This window comes from Haliotis rubra, unplaced genomic scaffold (genome assembly GCF_003918875.1).
Source record: "Haliotis rubra isolate DU_JTF1 unplaced genomic scaffold, ASM391887v1 Scf347, whole genome shotgun sequence".
Taxonomy (NCBI): domain Eukaryota; kingdom Metazoa; phylum Mollusca; class Gastropoda; order Lepetellida; family Haliotidae; genus Haliotis; species Haliotis rubra.
The window spans coordinates 412357-435911 of NW_025767021.1; the positions used below are offsets into that span (position 1 = coordinate 412357).

Consider the following 23555-nt stretch of genomic DNA (forward strand, 5'->3'; position numbering starts at 1 on the left):
GGCTCGAGGAAGGAGTGAATGCTGACATGTCAAACAATTTAGGAGAACTGCATCAATCCATCTATTCTGCAGCAGTGTGTAAATCCTTCTTTGATGGGCATTTACAACTTCTTTTATTCTGTGGAGGCGATGTTTTGACATAGATTCTAAATCCTGTAATCAAATCTGGGGGGTGAACCAGTGGTTGAGAGCAATGGATTCAAGTCACCACATCACAAAAACACAAACTGTCTAGCTTAGCCATTGTAAAGACCAGTTCCCCTCTGTCGACTGCCCACCTACTATTTCCGAGAAGCCCCTGAAGTTTAAACTATCTGATGTTCTTCAAGAATATACTTTGATAACAAAGAAGTAAGTTTTAAAAATCATTCATAACAAACACTGAAGTGGCTGATAGTTGCCATCAAGTATCAATTCCATCCACCCAACAGGCCTACAGCATCAATTCCATCCACCCAACAGGCCTACAGCATCAAGTATCAATTCCATCCACCCAACAGGCCTACAGCATCAAGTATCAATTCCATCCACCCAACAGGCCTACAGCATCAATTCCATCCACCCAACAGGCCTACAGCATCAAGTATCCATTCCATCCACAGCAACAGGCCTACAGCATCAATTCCATCCATTCCATCATCAATTCCATCCAGCAGGCCTACAGCATCAAGTATCAATTCCATCCACCCAACAGGCCTACAGCATCAATTCCATCCACCCAACAGGCCTACAGCATCAAGTATCAATTCCATCCACCCAGCAGGCCTACAGCATCAAGTATCAATTCCATCCACCCAACAGGCCTACAGCATCAAGTATCCACCCTGGATAAATACCGACTAGGACACTTACTGACCTGGCCCACTGTTGATCCTACAGACTGACGACCATCTATTTGTCAGCATGAATCAATATAACACCTGTCTGTTAGTGATATATCAATCCAGCATCCAGACCCTGGTCAGTGTGGAATGCCCTGGGGTCACTGGAGGATACAGTGGTAGAAGTAGCACACCAGTGATCCTCTCTCAGGTCATGTGTTCAGTGTACAGTCTGAGATGTTCTGTTCAATGTACAGTACACAAATATACCAAATAACAGTATTCACAGCTGCCATGCTTGGCAACAATGTGTCCAGTAACAGCTATGCTGTATTCTGTCATACTGAATTTCCATGACAATCTAGGCGTTTCTTGTCATCAAATTTAACAGTGACTCATTTTCAGCACAATGGCATCAGCCTTGACAATCACTGCACAAAGAGGAGGAAACAGCTCTTTAATCTTGAACCAATGCTATTATCATGCTCAAATATGATTGATACAGAAAAGCAATGCGATTGACATTCATCACTTGAGTGACGACTAAATCCACAATTGTCAAGCTCAGCCTAATGTACTTTCACTGCCAGTCCCATCTTTGCCAGGCAACAACCCACACTTGGCGAGGTAGTTTATCTCCTGTTTACACAATGCCATATCCAAACAAAGCCCTAATCCCATAAAAACTCAGGACAATAACTGGATGTGACTACTGTTGGTGACTACTGGTGAATGTAGTGATCTGGGAGTTCCAACAATGAAACGATAATTATTGACTGTCGGGCCACACAATAAAATCTATAGTGGTACTACTGCAAGTTACTGCCTGATGTGCAACTGGACATCAATAATACAACAATGGAAAAATAACACCTTGATTCACAAGTCACTAGCACCTGGGGAGATGAGGTAGGTCAAGGTCACAGGTCAATATACTGAGTATAGGTCACAGGTCTGATAACACTTATTATTCCTCCATGGCTCTGTAGAACATAAATCTCACTACTCTAATCTGTGCTAGCTTGTCACTAACAAGATGAAAGTTATGTGAAATCCATATGCAATCCTTCTTTATTATGTTTAACAACCAAACAGACATACATCAAACTTCAGGAGACCATACAAACCAATCATATCCAAAGCTACCATCAACACATGGAAAGTCTTGGGGAAATAAACTGATTACAATACAACAGCGTATTAATAATACCTGATGTTTTACAAGAGTTTGTTATGAAAGGTATTGTGATTTAATGATAAAATGGTTTACCATCTGAATACTGATACAAATGCATATTGGAGTGGATTTAGGATTTCTAGGTTCTCAAAGTGAACAAAACATGACAGAGAAACTGACCCTGGTTACTACATACAGAGTCTGTAAACAAGGTTCTCCAAATCCTGTACCATGCCTATCCATATTCACCCTATAAAATGTTGATCAGCCACACATAGATAACACGTCAGAGAATCATACAACCCTTAATTTAAACAACAAACATTATTGTTGAAACACCATACACTGACATACATCTGGACAAGAGGACATGGAAATTTAATTCAAACTAGTCTTAAGGAGCCAGTATCTCCAGAGGGCCTACCTGTAGAGAAACTCCACTGACACATCTTCAGTATACATAAGTGGTAAACATCCTCAAATGCAGACTCGCAATCAGGTTATCTCCCCTTCCTGTACCCCTCCATGGGTTACAGCAACAGACGTGACCATCTTAAACCTTCACACTGGAATTCTGATTCTGTCTCTCACGCAATGGCCAAATGAGGTCTCAGTTGATCAATTTAGTTCCGTATAAGTGTTAGAGTACTTTCTCACCCAACAGACAGTATTGGACGAGCCAGCCAAAGCCAACAAATGCTGAATGTGTCAATATGAGGAGCATTGATCCCATGGAATGTATTGCTGCCAGTAGCGGTTGCAACACCACGCCGTCATGCAGGTGTGCAGGGTGGTGGGCAACATGTTGTCCATGTCACTGACCCAAGTAGCTATCTCCCAACCAGGAGGCAACTTGACCATATTCATTATTTCCTCAGTGAACAATGGCTGACTTGGTCTATGTCAGAAGAAGCACCATAAAATCTTCATGTCAGTTTAACCAGTTTTTAATCACTCATTCATGAAAACTGTATTCAGATACACTCTTATCCCATAACGAATTGTTTGAAACTGAGAATTAAAGTAACTGGCTTTTGTCCTAATCATTATGCTCAAAATACAAGAACCAGAGTGTCAAATGAGAAAATATAGCCCCTTAAATCATTGACTATTTGGGGAACAACAGCAGTGATTTCTTCTTTTTATATTTTTCATATTTTGGAGAATCCTCTGGTTATTGAAGGTTTTCATTTGTCAGCAAATAAATAAAGCTCCCATCATAACTTCTCACAATGTTTATATAACATATATCTTGGTATAAGAAGTCTGTCATTCTGAAAGTCCCTGTATCTGTCTAAGGCCATGAGTTGATACAAGAAATACATCACATGTATGTGATACATCATATGTACAATGTTATTAAACATGTTATTGATCTACAACATGATGTACAACTTTATCATGCATTATTGATATCTGCTTCTAACGTCCAATGTTGTCCGAGCAGTATGACCCAGCGTCTAACGATACAATATTGATGAGCTACACGAGACTGGCTCATATGACAATGCTGACCTGGGCTCTCGACTCGGTCACAGATCAGATTCATGAAAAGACCAGACCAATCTAATCTGCATGTTATTATAAAATCCACAAAGGGAAATAATCATTCAGTCATATTAAATCTTAAGATTTACAAATATATTCACATCTTGCAAGCAGAGGGTGTAATTCTTTTCTAAAAAATCAATTTGTCATATAAAAGATGTTAGTTAATATTTTCCGATTTTTCCCTCTTGTATTCTGGTTCCAGGGAATATAAATATGTAGATGAAGTAATAAGCTGGTCTGGCATTTCCAGGAAAAACACATACTAAAAAAATGATACCGATATTGTTGTAATATAACAATATAATAAATGATGTACACAAAGAATATAAGTTATAACAATATATACAATTTAGTCGCCATCTTTAAGCATGGCATGCAGCCTGTACAACCAAACAAACTAAGGCTTGTTCACAAATACATAACATTGAAGGAATCATTTACAACATGATACAAACAGGTCAACTGATAAAATGTCTGAAATGGAACATTGAAATATCTGGTATCATCATCATCATCATCATCATCATCATCATCATCATCATCATCACTTTATGTACCTGATACAAACAAGTACTTGTCCCTAAGTTTTGAACAGAAAACAGGTTAAACATACAGACAATTTCAATCAAGCAAAGGTATGCATCATGAACCATGCTCAATTTGACAACATGCCTATTTTAATCATATTCAGTTGCAACAGTATTACATTGATACCATCAACAATAAGCATTCCATGCATGCAGTAGTTTAGCATTTCCTTGACCACTGGCCGAGGCTGACAGGTCCTGAGAATTCAACTTCAACTCAGAAATATCTGCCTAAACCACTTTGTTCAGGTCAAAACACAACCCTTCTGTTTGTAGACAATGGCCAAATCTTGTACCGAACACCAAACACTCCATCTACCATCAATACTGCAAGTGTCTCTATAACCGTTCTCACGCTCAGATAGAAACCATACAAAATTTACTTTTTGGCTCAAATTTACAAATTTCTTATTGGTTGATGATCTTGGACAGAGTTCAACAAGGTACTAAACCTGTGATCCTGAGAATATTGTAGAGCTGTTAAACTAACAACAAGAAATTGATGGAATTTGTTCTCTGACACCTGCTTGTATTGATGATACACAGCATCTGAAAAGGGTAAACCTGTGCCTCTGCAGCTCAATAACCACTGACAATAAATCATAAAGAAACGGTACAGAAAACTTAATAGATCTTACCTCCTGTTTTGGTTCTGGCTCTGGAGATGGTTCCCGGATCGGTTCTGGGGTAGGTTCCCGGATTGGTTCCGGCGAAGGTTCCCGGATTGGTTCCGGCGAAGGTTCCCGGATTGGTTCCGGTGAAGGTTCCCGGATTGGTTCCGGTGAAGGTTCCCGGATTGGTTCTGGGGTGGGTTCCGGACTGGTTCTGGAGAAGGTTCCCTGACAAGCTCTGGGGAAGGTTCTCTCATAATGTCTGGAGAAGGTTCTCTCATGATATCTGGAGAAGAATCTCTGACAGGTTCAGGTGAGGGTTCCCTTGGTGCTTCTTCAGTATATGATTCCTCGGGCACAATCACATCTGAAACAATTTGTGTATTTTCATAATCATCAATTAAATTATCCACTTGGTCACTTGGACGATTCATCTCCTCATATGCTTGGTCATCTTGAGTTACGTCCCCTTGTACTTTTGCTCATCCTGAATGATCTCCCTAGATTCAAACTCACCAATCAGTTCCCCTGAAGGTTCATTCATAATGAACTCTTCCTGTTTTGAAGTACTGTTGGAGACATCAATATAGTGCTGTTCGCTGGTGGTGCTGGTATCGATGAGGAAATCCTCTCCACCCGTTGTGGCAGTTCCAGTGACCTGCTCGTCAAATCCACTATTTCCATTGGACATGAGGTCATACAGGGGATTTGAGCTTGCTGATTCTGATGTAGTGATGGTAGTTTCCACTTGGAGGTCACCATTATTCGAGAATTCGTACAGAGGGTTAGAGGGAGCACATTCTTCATCAGCGTTTTCAAACTGCTGACTGGAAGACTTCACCACCGTTGTTTCTGTGGTTTGACTCTCAAACTCATACAGTGGGTTTGATGGAGGTTCCTCAGTGGTTAAGTCATACAGGGGGTTTGACGAAGACATGTTTTCTGAAGAATCGGCTATTTCTGTGGAAGATTCTAGGGCTGTGTCATTAGAGGTACTCACTTCAAAAGACAGCTCGAAAGGCTCTGATGTGCCATTCTGTTTGGTCCCGTTTGAAATCTGAAATCATAAGCAACATTTTACAGATCACAGAAAGGTTAAGTTTCTTTAAACATTATGACAACAGGTCAAAAAAGTTCTTAGACTGTTCAGAATGAGCTCTACTTGTCTGCTTGCCAGGGAACAACCTGAACACTTCAGAATGTGACAGGCCTACCTGTCTGTTTCCTCAGGAACAGTCTGGCTAGTACTGCTGATTATGATCACACACCAAGGTGTATTATCAGTCACCTTTACTACAATAAACATTCCAGAACACAACAAACCTGCATTTTCCTGAATGACTTTGATGTAATATTTTCATAATTGATTGCAGTAAACCTGCTACAGTTTAGGTAATAATCAACAACCAAGAGTCAACATCAATCCACGACTCAATATACAATCCACACGAAACTTGTCACCACCCTGTTGTTACTGCAACAAACAACACCATCTATGGCATCATTATCAGTGTTAAGGAAATGGCCGTGTTACGGAACCAAGGTTCACAGGACATTCCTGCACAACGTAAGGCTCTGTGTACTTAGCAATTTCAAATGTTACTTGTACATATGACATGGTATAACATGGTACATAGTATTCGGGCACATAAACTCTCTTCCTCGGATAAAGATCAATGTATACATGCTGTTATGGAAAACTTTTTCTGGAATGTTTTTGGCCAAAGTTAACTTGAAGATCATAAGCATCACAGTTATCTCCCTTGCTCCTGTAATGTGACTTGTATTGTTCTGTATGAGTTGTGTCATCATCGACGGAAACGTTTATCAGTTATGTGTGACTGACTGAGTTTGGTTTTACGCCGCTTTTAGCAATATTCCAGCAATATCATGGCGGGGGACACCAGAAATGGGCTTCACTCATTGTACCCATTGCGGGATTCGAACCCGTGTCTTTGGCGTGACGAGCCAACGCTTTAACCACTAGACTACCCCACCGCCCCCAGTTACGTGTGAACTGAGGCCAGTCTGTCCTCACATGTGAGTGAATGAGTTCAGTTTAACGCCGCACTCAGCAATATTCCAGCGGCAGTCTGTAAATAATCAAGTCTGGAGCAGACATTCCAGTGGTCAACATCATGAGCAACGATCTACGCATTTGGGAACCAATGACATGTGTCTACCAAGTCACCTGATCCTGTTAGTCGCCTCTTACGACAAGCATGGGTTACTGAAGACCAATTCTAGCCCGGATCTTCACGGGTTGTCCTCACTTGTGCGTGTGTGCGCATTTGAGCATGTGTGTATATGTGTAAAATTCACATGGGGACATGAATTTGAGGGGGGCCTTTAAATTTGAACATGGGTCACTATGACATGTGTCGATCCAGTACATGTTATCATGCAAAGAGGAAGTATAAAGTTGTTGAATCAGGTCACACATGGCCCTAATCTGGTCATCTACAGTGAGCCGACACTGGTTCACATTTAGGTGCTGTGCAGCCATGGAACTTCATCTTAATTCACTGGCATGATTCTGAACATGCTGCAATCTCCTCTCGCCTCATATTGGTGTTGGTGAATCATAACCTAGATATGTCAGACATTTTAATATTTCTGTGAACGGCAGAAACTGCTGTTGTGTCAAGGAGCTATGATTACTTCACTTGATACAGAAACGCTCCAACAGAAATGTATTGAGTTCATGGTAAATGTGGCATAACTAGTTTGAATGAATTCATTTCTCATCAAAATATTTAAGAAAACTCGTTTAGTCCTAATATTCCAGCATAGAAGTGAATAGTTAGAGATGACGTACACAGACATAAATACATCTATTTCTGTCTGTTTTGCAAACTACATACAACTGCTGTTAATGCAGCCATCAACCTATGTGTAATTGAGTGTGGGTCAGACAAACCAGGACTTATAGCAGGAGCATCATTTAACCTCCAAATCCTAATTAATTACTTCTTATGAGAAACACAGGCTACATCCGACTTGCTCCTGAATCAGTTACACAAAACAATGCCATCACTATCGTGTGGAATCTGCACCTTAGTATTCCTCAAACAAAAGTAAAACTTCTTGAAAAACTCTCACACTCCACATTACCATTTATGCATTAACAAATCAGAATAAACATCACATGGCATACACACTAATATTGCAAGAATCCTTGAAATGTTAGCGACAGATTAGAAGTTCATTAAGATCAGACAGAGTACATCTTGGCTAACATTACTCAGATGTCATGAATTAACATACTCAATATGAATACACCAATCCTCCAGCCATTCAAGCTGTTCAGTGGAAACCTCACCCATGAAATGTGTCTATTGCTAGGAAACGTCCTACTTGAGGACCCTCTTTACCCGGGCTGTCTGTTGATGAAAGACATACTTCCTAATGTTGAGTGTTTTCATGTCCACTGAACTCTGAAAGTTATCTATGACTTCACACACAGTGATAAGGATCTGATGTTAGACCTCAGCCAACAAACACAAAGCCAATTCATCTACAAGCCTTCATTATATTCTATATACCAGTACCTACAGCCTGGGAGGACAACATGGTGGGGTGAGGCTTAAACTTACAAGTACAGTTCCAGTACAGTACGCTCCACCTCTACTACCCACTCTATGCATTCCCCGAGACCCTCCCTGCCCACAGTACCCAGTCAACAGTGTGCCTCTACATCATAGTCTATCAAGCTACTCATTATTAGCCATCTAGAGATAACCCCTATCTGTCAACATGGATCTGTCACCCTGGTCCCTCCTCCTGTTTGTCCCTGAGTCCCCTAGCCCCACCGTTCTCTACCCTTGCCACTGTCCCCATCTACCTACCTACGCTGCTGTCAGACAGGGGTAATGCTGTTCCTCCTTGTAAGACTGTGGCAGATGTTTCTCTACCCTTGCCACTGTCCCCATCTACCTACCTACGCTACTGTCAGACAGGGGTAATGCTGTTCCTCCTTGTAAGACTGTGGCAAATGTTTCGAAGTATATTTATATGATGGTTTTAACAACCATTTGAAACTAAGCCAAAAGCCATATTAATTAAAATCATTGTGAACACTTACCATGTCAGATTCCAGCCAAATTGGGTATATGTGTGGTGTGATTAATGTTTGACCTAGCCCACATATATTGTGTTACGTGATTACTGCCCAAACTATTTGCCTACATCACAATCACAACTGTTCTTGAGATGTATGTAGTGAGTGTGATTAATGAAGCGCATTAATAGGGACAGGAAGAATTGGGAGCTAATTTCTGTAATCAATAATTGAATTGGAAGATACAAGTTAATGCTTTATGTTTGCCTGGAGAAATATGATGCTATATAATTCTATCAATCTTATTGTTTCTGACAGTTTGCAGTTGTGTGTGTGTGTGTGCGTGCTTTGTGACAGTTTGCAGGTGTATGTGTGGGTGGGTGTGCTTGCTATGTGACAGTTTGCAGGTGTGTGGGTGGGTGTGCTTGCTATGTGACAGTTTGCATGTGACAGTTGTGCGGTTTGTGTGTGTGGGTGTGTTTGCTTGCTGTGACAGTTTGCAGGTGTGTGTGTGGGTGGGTGTGCTTGCTATGTGACAGTTTGCAGGTGTGTGGGTAGGTGTGCTTGCTATGTGACAGTTTGCAGGTGTGTGGGTGGGTGTGCTTGCTATGTGACAGTTTGCAGGTGTGTGTGTGGGTGTGTGTGCTTGCTATGTGACAGTTTGCAGGTGTGTGCTTGCTATGTGACAGTTTGCAGGTGTGTGGGTGGGTGTGCTTGCTATGTGACAGTTTGCAGGTGTGTGGGTGTGGTGTGGGTGGGTGTGCTTGCTATGTGACAGTTTGCAGGTGTGTGGGTGGGTGGGTTTGCTTGCTATGTGACAGATTGCAGGTGTGTGTGGGTGAGTGTGCTTGCTATGTGACAGTTTGCAGGTGTGTGGGTGGGTGTGCTTGCTATGTGACAGTTTGCAGGTGTGTGGGTGGGTGTGCTTGCTATGTGACAGATTGCAGGTGTGAGTGTGGGTGGTGTGCTTGCTATGTGACAGTTTGCAGGTGTGTGGGTGGGTGTGCTTGCTATGTGATGGTTTGCAGGTGTGTGGGTGGGTGTGCTTGCTATGTGACAGTTTGCAGGTGTGTGGGTGGGTGTGCTTGCTATGTGACAGTTTGCAGGTGTGTGGGTGGGTGTGCTTGCTATGTGACAGTTTGCAGGTGTGTGGGTGGGTGTGCTTGCTATGTGACAGTTTGCAGGTGTGTGGGTGGGTGTGCTTGCTATGTGATGCTTTGCAGGTGTGTGGGTGGGTGTGTGTATGTGATGGTTTGCAGTGTGTGGGTGGAGTGTGCTTGCTATGTAACAGTTTGCAGGTGTGTGGGTGGGTGTGCTTGCTTTGTGACAGTTTGCAGGTGTGTGGGTGGGTGGGTGTGCTTGCTATGTGACAGTTTGCAGGTGTGTGGGTGGGTGTGCTTGCTATGTGACAGTTTGCAGGTGTGTGGGTGGGTGGGTGTGCTTGCTATGTGACAGTTTGCAGGTGTGTGGGTGGGTGTGCTTGCTATGTGACAGTTTGCAGGTGTGTGGTGTGGGTGGGTGTGCTTGCTATGTGACAGTTTGCAGGTGTGTGGGTGGGTGTGCTTGCTATGTGAGTTTGCAGGTGTGAGTGTGGGTGGGTGTGCTTGCTATGTGACAGTTTGCAGGTGTGTGTGTGGTTGTGCTTGCTATGTGAGTTTGCAGGTGTGAGTGTGGGTGGGTGTGCTTGCTATGTGACAGTTTGCAGGTGTGTGAGTGGGTGGTGGGTGTGCTTGCTTTGTGACAGTTTGCACAGTTTGTGCTTGCTATGTGTGTGTGAGTGTGGGTGGGTGTGCTTGCTATGTGACAGTTTGCAGGTGTGTGTGTGGTCGTGCTTGCTATGTGAGTTTGCAGGTGTGAGTGTGGGTGGGTGTGCCTGCTATGTGACAGTTTGCAGGTGGGTGAGTGGGTGTGCTTGCTATGTGACAGTTTGCAGGTGAGTGGGAGGGTGTGCTTGCTATGTAACAGTTCGCAGGAATGTGTGTGGGTGTGCTTGCTTGCTTGCTATGTGACAGTTTGCAGGTGTGTGTGTGCTTTATGACAGTTTGCAGGTGTGTGGGTGGGTGTGCTTGCTATGTGACAGTTTGCAGGTGTGTGGGTGAGTGTGCTTACATGTGACAGTTTGCAGGTGTGTGGGTGGCAGTGTGCTTGATATGTAGCACAGTTTGCAGGTGTGTGTGGGGTGTACATGTAGCAGTTTGCAGGTGTGGTGTGTGTGCTATGTGACAGTTTGCAGGTGTTTGTGTGAGGTGTACATGTAGCAGTTTGCAGGTGTGGAGGTGTACATGTAGCAGTTTGCAGGTGTGGAGGTGTACATGTAGCAGTTTCCAGGTGTGGAGGTGTACATGTAGCAGTTTGCAGGTGTGGAGGTGTACATGTAGCAGTTTCCAGGTGTGGAGGTGTACATGCAGGTGTGGAGGTGTACATGTAGCAGTTTCCAGGTGTGGAGGTGTACATGTAGCAGTTTGCAGGTGTGGAGGTGTACATGTAGCAGTTTGCAGGTGTGGAGGTGTACATGTAGCAGTTTGCAGGTGTTGAGGTGTACATGTAGCAGTTTCCAGGTGTTGAGGTGTACATGTAGCAGTTTGCAGGTGTGGAAGTGTACATGTAAATCCTCAAACTATAAACACCTACTGCAGATTCATAGGCATAATTTACAATATTTTCATTAACTAACGGTCATCATCTGGGGTGACATGGACGGACCCCTGCACCACCCCAACCATCCCGTTCTTCCCGGCAGTGTAAATCCAGCCTAACCTGTACCGACTACATTGATTCAATGTTCAAGGTGAAGCTATATCTCCACACACATGATAAGGTCATACCCTGCAGAAAGCTGAACAGCAACATCGAACTTAAAAAAGCTTCACACATCTATATATACACGTTCTAATACTGTTCAAGAGCTTCTAAATCCAGACTGAAGCTGAACACCAGCCATGTTACCTTGCCCTGTGTATTCTCAGTAATGGAGGACTTTGGCACACTGTCAGTATTTTAACGGAGCCATGTTTGGCAGACCGACCATACTGTACACACCTCTTACCCAGCAGGATATCAGGGAATATTTAAATCGGGGAACTGATTACACCTCCTTTTGTGTCTGTCAGTCACCAAAGACTTGTGTTATCTTTGCCCCTGACCCTGGCGGTGGCAGTCACACTCTGTGACCAGTGGGTTGGGGGAAGGTGTCTGTCTAAAACAAATATGTCTGGGAACCAGTCACACTGCTTCACTGTTATGAAATGTACATATCCCTGCAAGGTCAAAATGTACATGTGTTGATTTCAGCTGTCACAATCATGTGTGAACTGGTAGGCACAGAACAACACCCCCCACCCCCACCCTGCCCCGCTTTCAGATATGTCAGTCGATCAAAATGGTACAACACCAACTGTGGTCAGCCACTAGAACAAGGGTTATATTGCAAAACCAGTGGATAAAAATATGTGTAATAACTATTCGAACATGGATCTGACAGTGGAAAAGGAAATGCACTCTGAATTCAGTGTATAGGAAGTTGTGTGCATGTTCCAGCCTCCGCCTCGTCTTGTGACATGAACCATGTAACAAACCTACATCATAGACTATCGCTTAGTCTCTGATTATATATAATTTTAATAGTAACAAATAAACCCATTTAAATTGAAAAGGAGCCCCAGTGAGATCGGAAATTCAGAACCTGATAGAATCTAGACTTGCTTCATTTTGAGGTTTAGCCTTGTATGGAGGGCTAGGCAGTAGGGAAAATAATGTGGTTCAGGGACTGTGATACAGACTAACCTAGATAACTCACCAACAAGTTCAGAATAATATACGTTACAGACAAAGTAAACAACCCTTCTAACCTGGGACATTGAACATAATATCAATCACTGGTTTGTCTGGTCCAGACCAGGTTAATTAGAGACTGCCCTCCAATAGTAGTACGATGTAGCAGGAAACATCATGTCATTAACCAACATTCAGTCCACGCTGAAACTGTTCCATCTGCTGTCTAAACTCTGATGTCAGCATTATGTGTAAACGTATCTGAGGTGCAGTATTTCTAGATACTAATAAAACTTGGGTTTTGAGCCAGTAGTTACACATACATGTTGTTTGGAAGAAGGTCTCTGTGGATATTGCTTATTCCTCGGAGATAAACAACACTATCTGATACCTCGCAGTAAATATTCAGATGTAATTAAGGCATTCCTTATTTTATTCTTTTGCTCTCAAATTAATCGTTATCAAAGCCTCACACAAATAATGCATATTTTTTTTAAACCATACACCAGGTAACCTAGAAATTATCTTCTATTGTATATACCATGAACTGGGTAACATAGAAATTATCTTCTATTGTATATACCATGAACTGGGTAACATAGAAATCTTCTGGGTAAATATAGAAATTATTTCTATTATATATACCATGAATCTTCTATTATATATACCATGAACTGGGTAACATAGAAATGATCTTCTAGTGTATATACCATGAACTGGGTAACATAGAAATGATCTTCTATTATATATACCATGAACTGGGTAACATAGAAATGATCTTCTGTCCCGGGTAATAACTAAATATTTGTCTTGGTACGCTTCATTGTTTCCTGGCTTTTTATGCATTTGTTTATACAGTTTAGAGAATACTGTCGTTGATTCTACATGAATGTTTGTGCAATAAATACATTCTATCTTGAATGTTGTGCATTGTATATTGTACATTGTATCTGTGTTTTACGGACTAACCCAGCAGCAATAACCGAAACAAACCCCTTGTTTATTACATAACAGTCCTTGTGCTACGCCATGTAGGAAGGGAGTACTTTATCTACTGGACCAGGAAGAAAATTACCCTGGAACGTTCACTGACAACATGACAAACACCACCTACAATACAATACATTTTACTTGTACTGACCCCCTAGGATAGCAGTAATAGTAAACCTGACTCCTGGTAGTGTCGAGTGCCAAGATGAATCCCTGATAAGAACCCATGTATTCCCCCAATGTTTCCATTTAGTGAGATGATATCAGACTGAGCTGATGATATCAGACTGAACCGATTACTGGTAGTGGGAGTGAAAACAACAACTTTATGTGGCCTTTAGAAACAACATTTCAATCACTGTTCAAATGTCAACCCAACTTCTGTACATGATGACATTTCCCACAAACCGCAGCGCTGATGCATTTGCTGCCAAATGTTATGCGAGTCCCAAGAGGTTGGTTTCACTAACATCGACTTCTACAACAACACATCTACATCACTATGTGCTGAAGTGGAACAAACAGAAACCTGATCTACACAAACAATTTCACAAACTTGTGTAAACTAGTTTCTTGTTCAGACCTTCCAGCAAGATCTTGTTTTGGTCTGTGAGAACACTTCTACATGCGTTTGACCCACTTTCTCTGATACTCCAAGAGACAGATAACCATCACAAAGTTTTACCACACACCATCACTAAGATTATCAGTACATGTGGAACTAAAGACCAGAGTTCTATGAATCGATTTGATTTGTACCTTGAGTTAACTCAACACAGCAACATGTGGGACAGTATGTACTTTACAAATATCTTCTTTCACAAAAATAATATTCAGCAAACAATACATAAGTTGTCTGAAACATGAATGAAACGAAACTTACAATGAGGTATATATGTCCAGTTACTCCCGTGTCAGCTGTGACTTCTCCTCATGTAATCCACAAGTGTTGCAAGGACAGTCAGCATAGGATAAGGTCTTGTATCTCCCCGCCACACCTCCTATCTACCACCCTACACAAGAACAGGCTTCCGTTTCAACCACATCCCCCAAACTTACAACCTCCTCATTATAATGCCTCTTACTGTTCACCGCACCCAAATCGTTGTCATTCAACTAGAGGTTATGTCATGTGTTGCACTGTCATCAACACCACCTCACATTCATCTCAAGTGCAATTTACAGGTATTAAATGATCCTCCCTAGAAGGTGAAATCACCTCTTTATAACACTGACAGAAGGAATCCTGTCTCTGTTTCTGATTCAGTGCACCTAAAGTATTTCTTCCGTGAAGCGTGTAGGTCAAATTGTTAGTACTTGTTAAAGAGGGTCCCCCTCATCTCAAATCCTTTGTACGTATAAACCTGGTTGGAATTTGTTATTTTGACAGCCAGTACAAATTGTTTGGTCAGAAGTTGAACCAGACTCCTCAACTCTGACACTGGGAAGTATGTGTTGCCCAAATTCCATGCTATCGCTGTTTGTATGAGATGGGAAACTGCAGTGGGAAGGGACTGCACTTAAATTCACATTCCACAAATGTATCAAATTTCTGAAATAATCCGAGGTGCAGACCACTTGTACATACACACAGACCACCATTATCCCCAGCTGAAAATAACTGAAAACAAACCTTCTACTTTCCAAAACAAACAACATCCTCATATGCAAACCTATAATTATAAATGGCTAATTTGTTGGTCAAAGGATGTTTTTTGTACATAAACATCCCAGAAAGATTTGACATATTTCATATTTCTAAGAATAGTTTACGACAACTGATATGGTGTAATAGTATGGTGTTGCTGCATTGGCCAGCGAAGCATGTGCAGCAACAAGCAGCAAGTGATGTCTGTTACATGTAAATGTCAAGAGTTAGGAACATGATCTCACTGTAGTGAACCCTAGCTGTTTTTACATACACCCAGCCCACAAACAAAGAGCTGCTGAGTCAGCAATATTGCTGCAGATCAAGCCATACTGCTATCTTCAATAGAGCATAATAGATCACACCCCTTGATGGGGTGACTATAAATATGTTGTCGTTGATCTATCTGATTACGTTGTAAATAAATTGAGAAAAAATCATCCAGTTGCCATGATAAAATCACCGAAAGCCATTCTCATTTGAACTTTAAAAAAAGCCTGTTTCAATATAATTTTTCCATGTATAAACAAACCATTCACATTACTCAGGGTGAACATAAACATGTTTGTGTTTGATCATAATCAGCCAATCGGAAATGGTTAAACTGTATCACTGACGCTGTAATCAATATGTCAATGAAACATACACAAGTCAATTTCATGCTCATTTCATGCTCTTGTTAAACTGACTATAAAAATTCAATAGCTTGCATTTGTTCAATATAGATCTGGTGTGTTTTAGCAATGAAAAATACTACTGACATCTAGATTGAATTACTGCTACACAGTTGTACAAACACAACTGTACATATTTACTATGAAGCCTGATAGTTAATTGTATATTGGTGATATAATATCACCCTCAGTATCACATGAACATACATGATCTACAATATCCTTGTGTTGTTGAAAATTGATACAGTGAGAGTAGACATAATCAACCTTGTAACTGAAGCCATAGCCTTGCTCCAAGGCTGTACTGAAGGCTAAGCCCATGGATGTATAGCTATCCAAAAGGATGTATAGTAACCACTATCCTTTAAAAGCTAAGCCAAGTAATTCTATCTTTAAAAGATAAGATGGACAAGTCTGTTATTTATAAAAAAAAATAGAAAATTTAATTAAAATGATAGGACATATTGTATTGCTCATTACTGCATGCTTGATGCATGCTCGAAGCGCAGTTACATAGAAAGAGTTGAGAGCTGTTAGAAAGCGTTATGAGGTAGGTCTTGAGATGATATCTTAAAGACATTTTAACTATCAATTAGTATGTTAGTCTACTGATGTCAATATGAACACATTTTAATATGACAGAAGGTAAGGTGGAAGATATAATCAGTGTTAAATCTTGAAGCCTTAGTACATACACAATACATAAACATGTCCATGTTATGCTGCATTCTTGTAATACATTCATGGGCTTATTGTCAACAAGCATCATGGCAGTGTGACTCATGCATCTCAGTCCCAATCTAATCCCTAACAGAATTCTGTATTCAGTCCCCTCCGACAAGACACAGACACAACAATAGCAGTAGTTGTTGATTACAGGAAGGCTGAACTGTGTACAATAGATAAGTACTTACATACGCCAGAAGGCCGCAAGTGACCCAACAACCGACCCTGGGGGGACGTTTATTTCAGGGTGTAATCACACGGACATCCATTCATCTACCCGTATTTCCGGTACAGGGTACCTGACTCAATAGCTTCCCCTGTCTGCACACACTGGGTATTCCCTGCTATTGACAGATAGTGATTACCTGTCGTTGAGTGAAATTAGCAACGTCGGGTTACAATGAACATACCTGTTTTAACCTGTCTATTCAGTACAGATAGGCTTCTATCAGGCTAACCAGGACAGCTCACACATGCCTCTACCTATGCCCTGTACAAGGGGGCGTCTTATTCACTGCATCGAAACGATGATTCATGTGTTTGTGTTAGAGCATGCCGGTCAACTTGGTTAAAGCATGTGGGTCAGCCATGATACAGTACTACATGCTTATCCGAAACTAATTCTACATCAGTAAAAAACCTGTAAAATATAAAACTAATATCAATAAATATAAAAATAGTACATAAACCACTGTTTAAAAGACAGTGGCATTTTGTAATTACACATAATATTAAAAAATATTCAGAATCATGGATAAAATATTGTTATAAATAACCAAGAGATAGATGAAACAAACAAATGAAAATATTCTAACCCAAAAATATCTATTCATTTTCGCCTACCTGGGGACGACTGACAAGAGTAATTAACGAAAATACTCAACCTTGATACTTCTTCACCTAACCTTTGACCCAAATCACATACATCAAAACACTTTAAGTGACCATCAATCAATCTCACCTGCCTCAACAAGAAACACCTGTATCCTCAGCTGACCAACATCAAGGGGTATAACATATAGTCTAAAGTTGCTTCAGTACCAGTAGAAAAAGTGTAGCTTGATATTAAAGCGTTCATGGGTTATGAACTTGCATGTAACCTGTAACTTAATGCCCTAATACCAGCAACCCACATCCCCTAATGATCAGAAATCAATCAGGGTATTCCCAATATTGATCCTACAACCCATGAGCCTGAAATAGACATGCATGCAAGTCAATCAGGGTAAAGTCAAGAGCTGGCCATTCAAGTATGTTGTAGATAAATCATAGCGTCGCTATAGACAAGTACCTCTGTAGGTGTGTATTCAGCCTTTGTGTGGGAGCTTTATCTGAATATTGTATAACATGGGTGGGGCTTCACCTTACTCTTCAATATTTAATGCTATCTTCTGATGAATCTCATGACATGTCTCTCAAGAATGCTGTGTCCCTTTGGTTGCAAAAGGTAAAGGACAGAAAATAAGTATTAGGACAGTATTTATAACATTCGCTGGATATAATGGAATATATAATCTCTTGACATTTTTCTCATTTCTATTCGTATTTCATAGTTGATGTATGAGATGATGTTTCATTTGCTATTGGGTTTGAACTAAATGGAAATAAGTACATATATCATGACCTATGCCCATCCATGACCTTGACATTGACTGCTCCTCTGTGTGCAGATCATGCAGATCAGAGAAAGTTGCAATTATCACCATGACAGACAAATGACAGCTCAGGATCTAGTTATACTCTTTGCAAATCTCAATAGCAAACTTCAGTGCTTTCTTATTGTAACTTATTGCATATATCTTAACATTTTCATTCGGAATGCATTGTCACAAACTATTACAGATTTGAATGGTACCCTTTTCTGTACTGGGGTGGTAGGGTAGCCTATTGGTTGAAGCATTTGCTCGTCACACTGATGACCTGGGTTTGATCCCCCACATCGGTACAATGTGTGAAGCCCATTTCTGGTGTCACCTGCCGCGATATGGCTGGAATATTGCTAAAAGTGGTGTAAAAACCATACAAACTCACTCACTTTTCTGTATTAATTAATCCTATATACGGATGTTATCTTCAGTTACGTCCGGCAGGCAGGGTTTCCTGACTAGCTGGGACAGGAATAATGGAGTTTTACTCTGATACTCATTACTGAAGTAAAAACTGTCCTCAAAAGTCTTTAAAGAGGAAATGCTTAAAGTGAAGGTCATTTGGGGAAGTAGACCATCATCATACAACACAAGCACCTGAGTCATTTGAGCAGTGAGTTCATTGGCTAGACGCACGTGTTCAAGCTCAGACCATATCAAACTCGAGACATGGACATGACCAGGCTGCTCTTCAGAAATCTGGCTCAACACTTCCCCACATGATCAAGGAACCTGCACTCTGCATCTGCCCACTTCCTGTTCTGTGAAACCAGCCGTCAGTACCAGCTATCAACAAGTCCAGTCATAACGATGACTTGGTCAAGTAGGGCCTTGTGATATTCTTAATCATTAACAATGATATCAGCGTCTGCCTCGTTAACACGCTGAGGGGACAATGGCTAGCAGTGCCACTCATTACCTACTTGCAATGTTAAAGACTGACTTACCCAAACTGCAGCTTCCAATCATGTACACACCTGTACACACCTGTACGTATCCCCACAGTATCCAAGCTGCAGCTCAGGTAACCACTCCCGATATATCCTACTGAAATCTCCCCAACTTTAGTTCACGTTTTCCATGCAAGGTCTGATATCTGTGTGTAGACTGGTTGGCTACCAACAACTTGCCTATTTCAGGCTGATTAATTGCAGGTAACACAGTCCGACAGCAGTGGGTTAGAGACAGGAGGTGGTGCTTGTATACCCAGGTCACAACTCAGGTAGGTATGGCTCGTACATTTCAGCTCATCAAACGTCAATTTCAGGTCATCAAACGTCAATTTCAGGTCTTCAAACGTCAATGTTATGTCTTGTTGTGGTCTGTGAGGCTTGTGATTTAGTTAAAAATAATACAGTTCTGCTCCACTGAGCTTAGCCAAGTTGTAACACAGGAAGACAATTTTATGGTATACAAGTGACCTAGCTCTGTGACATATTGTGTATTCCTGTGACTCAACAGTATCTGATGACAAACATTAAATACACCTGTTTCACCAAATACCTGGGAGCAGCGGTGGTCCTTGAAGCATTTAAGCACTTTGCATATATATCACTAGACTAATGCTTAGTCTCTGAATATATATAATTTTGATAGTAAAAAACAAGCCCATTTACATTGAAAAGGAGCCCCGGGGAGACCAGAGATTCAGAACCTGAACCTGAGGAAATCCAGACTTGCTTTATTTAGGGCTTTAGCACTGCAGACAGGGCTTGGCAGTAGGGAAAATAATGTGGTTCAGGGACTGTGAGACAGACTAGAATATCACAGGCAGTGTAGTATACACTAGTACATGCCTCTCACTGACTGAACACCCAACACTCAGGGCATATATAATACACTGTGCTGAGGCTACATTTGTTTGTCCTTGGTAGGTATTTACTTTACAAGTTGAGAAGATGCAACAAACTCGAACATATATACATCTCTTACTGATAACAACTACCTACTTGTGTGCAGTGTATGAAATAAGCCAAAAACCCAGCCAGAAATGAGGGCTTGTAACTTCCAAATGTGACCAGCCCGAAATGGATTTAACCAGACCAGACACCAAGATATTGTGAATTTACTCAGATGTATGGAACATCTAAAAAGAATTACCAGACCATCGGACTGGCTAGCTGTAAATATAGACCGTCCATCAGAAATCTAGCTTGTCTCGGGCAGTCGGACAGCCTTATTTCATACACTGTTGTTTGTAACAACATTTCTGGGGTACTTTTTGCCTTTTCACGGATAACAACTTCATATCTGTTTCTCATAACCACATTTCCTGGCTACTTCTTGCCTCTTCATTGGGTGAAGAAACTTCTCACAAATAATAAACAGATCCTTCAAAGTTTCCAGGCTGACTATTTTTAGCAAAGTGGTGTATGATAGTTTTGTTTCCTCAGAACTAAACCTAAAGCACATCATTATGCCTTTGATTATGCACATACATACCAATTTCTGCTGCAGAAAGTAACTTCAAATTTAAAAACAATAGATTAAGGTCTAGATTGAACAAAATCATAAAATGGAGGAATTAACATTGAAAACAAAATAATACCTTCTCTATTAGCTAATCAATTACTGTCCGTTTTGATGCAGTTAGCTTTCTCGTAGACATGTCTCACTTGCATGGTTCAACAAGCATGCACTGATAGAGTACATAGCTATCTTGTTTTTGCAATAGCTGGCCATCAGGCTATATTTGAAGTGAACCTCGCATTGTCACAGACGCTTCCTGAAAGTCAAGTCCAACATTGACAAACCGTTGTATAAATTGCCTCTAATCCATTGTATAAATAAACCAGATTGTTATATTCTACCCCATTACATCACCACTTGCAATGCAACCATGTCATATTTACTACTCTGGAGAACACAATATTTGATTGTGGAATTCTCTTATACATGCCTCTCGAGACAAACTGACTCAACACAAACAAGGCAGAAAGTTTACTGACTTACTCAAATAAAACATATCTCACCTACACACAAAAACATGTGTTATTTTCCTCATCACAAATTACAAATTACAGATAAATAATGTATCTTAAAGTGTAATACTAAATATAAGAACATTACTATTTGATGAGAGTATTTATAATAACCTTGTTTATGTTGCATCCCCTTTAATTCTATCAAATCTAATACTTTTATAATTCAAATCAGTTTACCTCTAATAGTCTGATTCACTTGTTTAATAAAATCAGCAAAATTTTGTCTAGGCTAATGATATAGAATACTGTTTCTTGTTTACTTTAACCTGTGATTATCTACACAACAGTTTAAAGGCCGGGCGCATACCTCCAAATCCCCCCCCACCACCACCACCCACGGGTTCCCAAATAGTCCCCCCATTGGCTACTACTCAGCAGTGTACATGTTATCTGCCCATGTGTGACAGGACTGTAATGGCTATGGGTGCCTGGCAAGAGCATGATGGGACTCTCGGGATGTCAACTGTTATATTTGGAATTTACTACTAGAACAAACATGTGCCTGATAGTAATGTCCAACAACCCTTCCCTTCAACACTGTGTAAGTTACAGTAAGGATTGCATTGTTCACGGACACTCAGCCGCAGGTTATCTTGATTAATTACATAAATGCCGGTAACATTATTCTGTCATAACAGTAAATCACGCAAATATTGCACATTCTTTTCCAAGCATGTCACCTGTATTCCTAAATTCCAAGAGGGCATATTCAGTCACTTTAAACAAGATGGACAAAGGGAGATAACCCACTTCAGACCTCTCTCTCAAGAAATTCATTATCAACACATAAACAAGAAGACATCTTGAACAAGATAGCCTTGCCGGCAGCCATCTTTCACTGGACCTGTCATTGGGAGGATCGGCCCCTACTGTAGATGGGTAACTTGAAGAGCTGCACATGTCATAATGAGTCATCACGATAATGAAAATAATTCCACGAATGCTCATCCTGCTTGGAGATAGTGATGTCATTCAGATATTTTAATATGCCAGGCTGTTGTTCAAGTATTGTCATCTGATTATTTTTTACAGATGAATTATTAAATTAACACTGTAAAATAATTGAATTTTCCTCAAATTATATAAATATTTGGCAGCAGAACTTATTTTTTTTCGAGATAACGGTCTTAGGTGTTGTCATTTAATGAACTTCACAAAATACATATTGGACTTTGTTGAAAGTGTCAGTGTCTTGTAAGGTGCTTGTGTTTATGAAAATGTTATTGATATTTTCAGTTGATATTCAGTCAGTGTTTTTTTCATGTTATTCAACAATCTTGATTGGAAAATTGTTGTGGCCTCTCATCTCCCTGAAAAGTCTAGAACCAAACACTTGGTACCTCCTGCTTAAAGGACTGACAGGTGAAGAATTCCTTATAAAGGTAGAAACAGGATATCATGCAGAAAACATTTTTCTTTAATTGGATGTGTTTTGAGAAACATGCACAGCAATGAGTCATGGCTAACTTGATTTAAACATTTCAGAACAGTCTCAGAGGAACATGAAACTACATTTAGAACATACATTCTTGTAACAAACTGACGGATATAACAAATTGGTGTTTATGTCCCGGACATTTGCAGTGTATTTTAGTCAAATGATTCTGACGAACTATGGTTATATCAAGGAAGAATTTGTGGTCCCTTTGAGTTCGTTAGAGCTGTAGTTTACTGTAACATTATTAATAGTCTTAATGTTGCTAGCATTTTGTTATCAATGCTGGCATCAGTTTGATAACATAGCATCATTATATCTTACACCTCACAAGTGTCAAATATTTCAATGAGAGTCATATTTTAAAAAACTTGGTATGCCTACAGACATTTTGTCATGTTGATCCACAATATCTTCACCATGGTGAAACAGAACTAGCTGAATATTTTAAATTGTGTGACACTGGTATGATGCAAACACTCCAATTCCCGGGCCTTCATTCCGCTCCCACCCCAGGAACACGGACCATATTCTCCCAGTGACTCACTCTCTAGAAATGTGAACCACTTACGTTACACAGGACACTCAGCTGACTGCCTCTGGTTACATGTAACTCAAGGGCTGTGGACAGCAACAACTCTCAATGGAATTCCATAAATAATCTGGAAACAGACATACATTCCCCTGTCTTGCCCTGCTCGAGGAGTGCCTTTATCGCAGTCATTCAGAAGTCGTTCAAGATCATTTAACTGTATGGTTTCTGGAACTATTGTGATGAAATCAGTAATGCAATTGTCAGCCATCCTGAGAAGCTGATTTATATTTATAATGATGATAAACTATTGTAATATTATCATCCAGAGCATGAATGAAT

At 40.6% G+C, this 23555-nt stretch overlaps 1 protein-coding gene and 1 long non-coding RNA gene across 2 annotated transcripts in view; one reads left to right on the plus strand and one right to left on the minus strand.

Annotated features, from left to right (window-relative positions):
- Window positions 1-23555, plus strand: part of LOC124284878 — a 74245-nt gene that overhangs the window by 12867 nt on the left and 37823 nt on the right. The gene's annotated exons all lie outside the window — the stretch shown is intronic.
- Window positions 5182-23555, minus strand: part of LOC124284876 — a 44980-nt gene continuing 26606 nt past the window's right edge. The window contains exon 3 of the mRNA XM_046721000.1: window positions 5182-5804. Coding sequence (XP_046576956.1) covers window positions 5208-5804 — 597 coding nt within the window. The 3' untranslated portion in view covers window positions 5182-5207. The remainder of the gene's footprint in view (window positions 5805-23555) is intronic.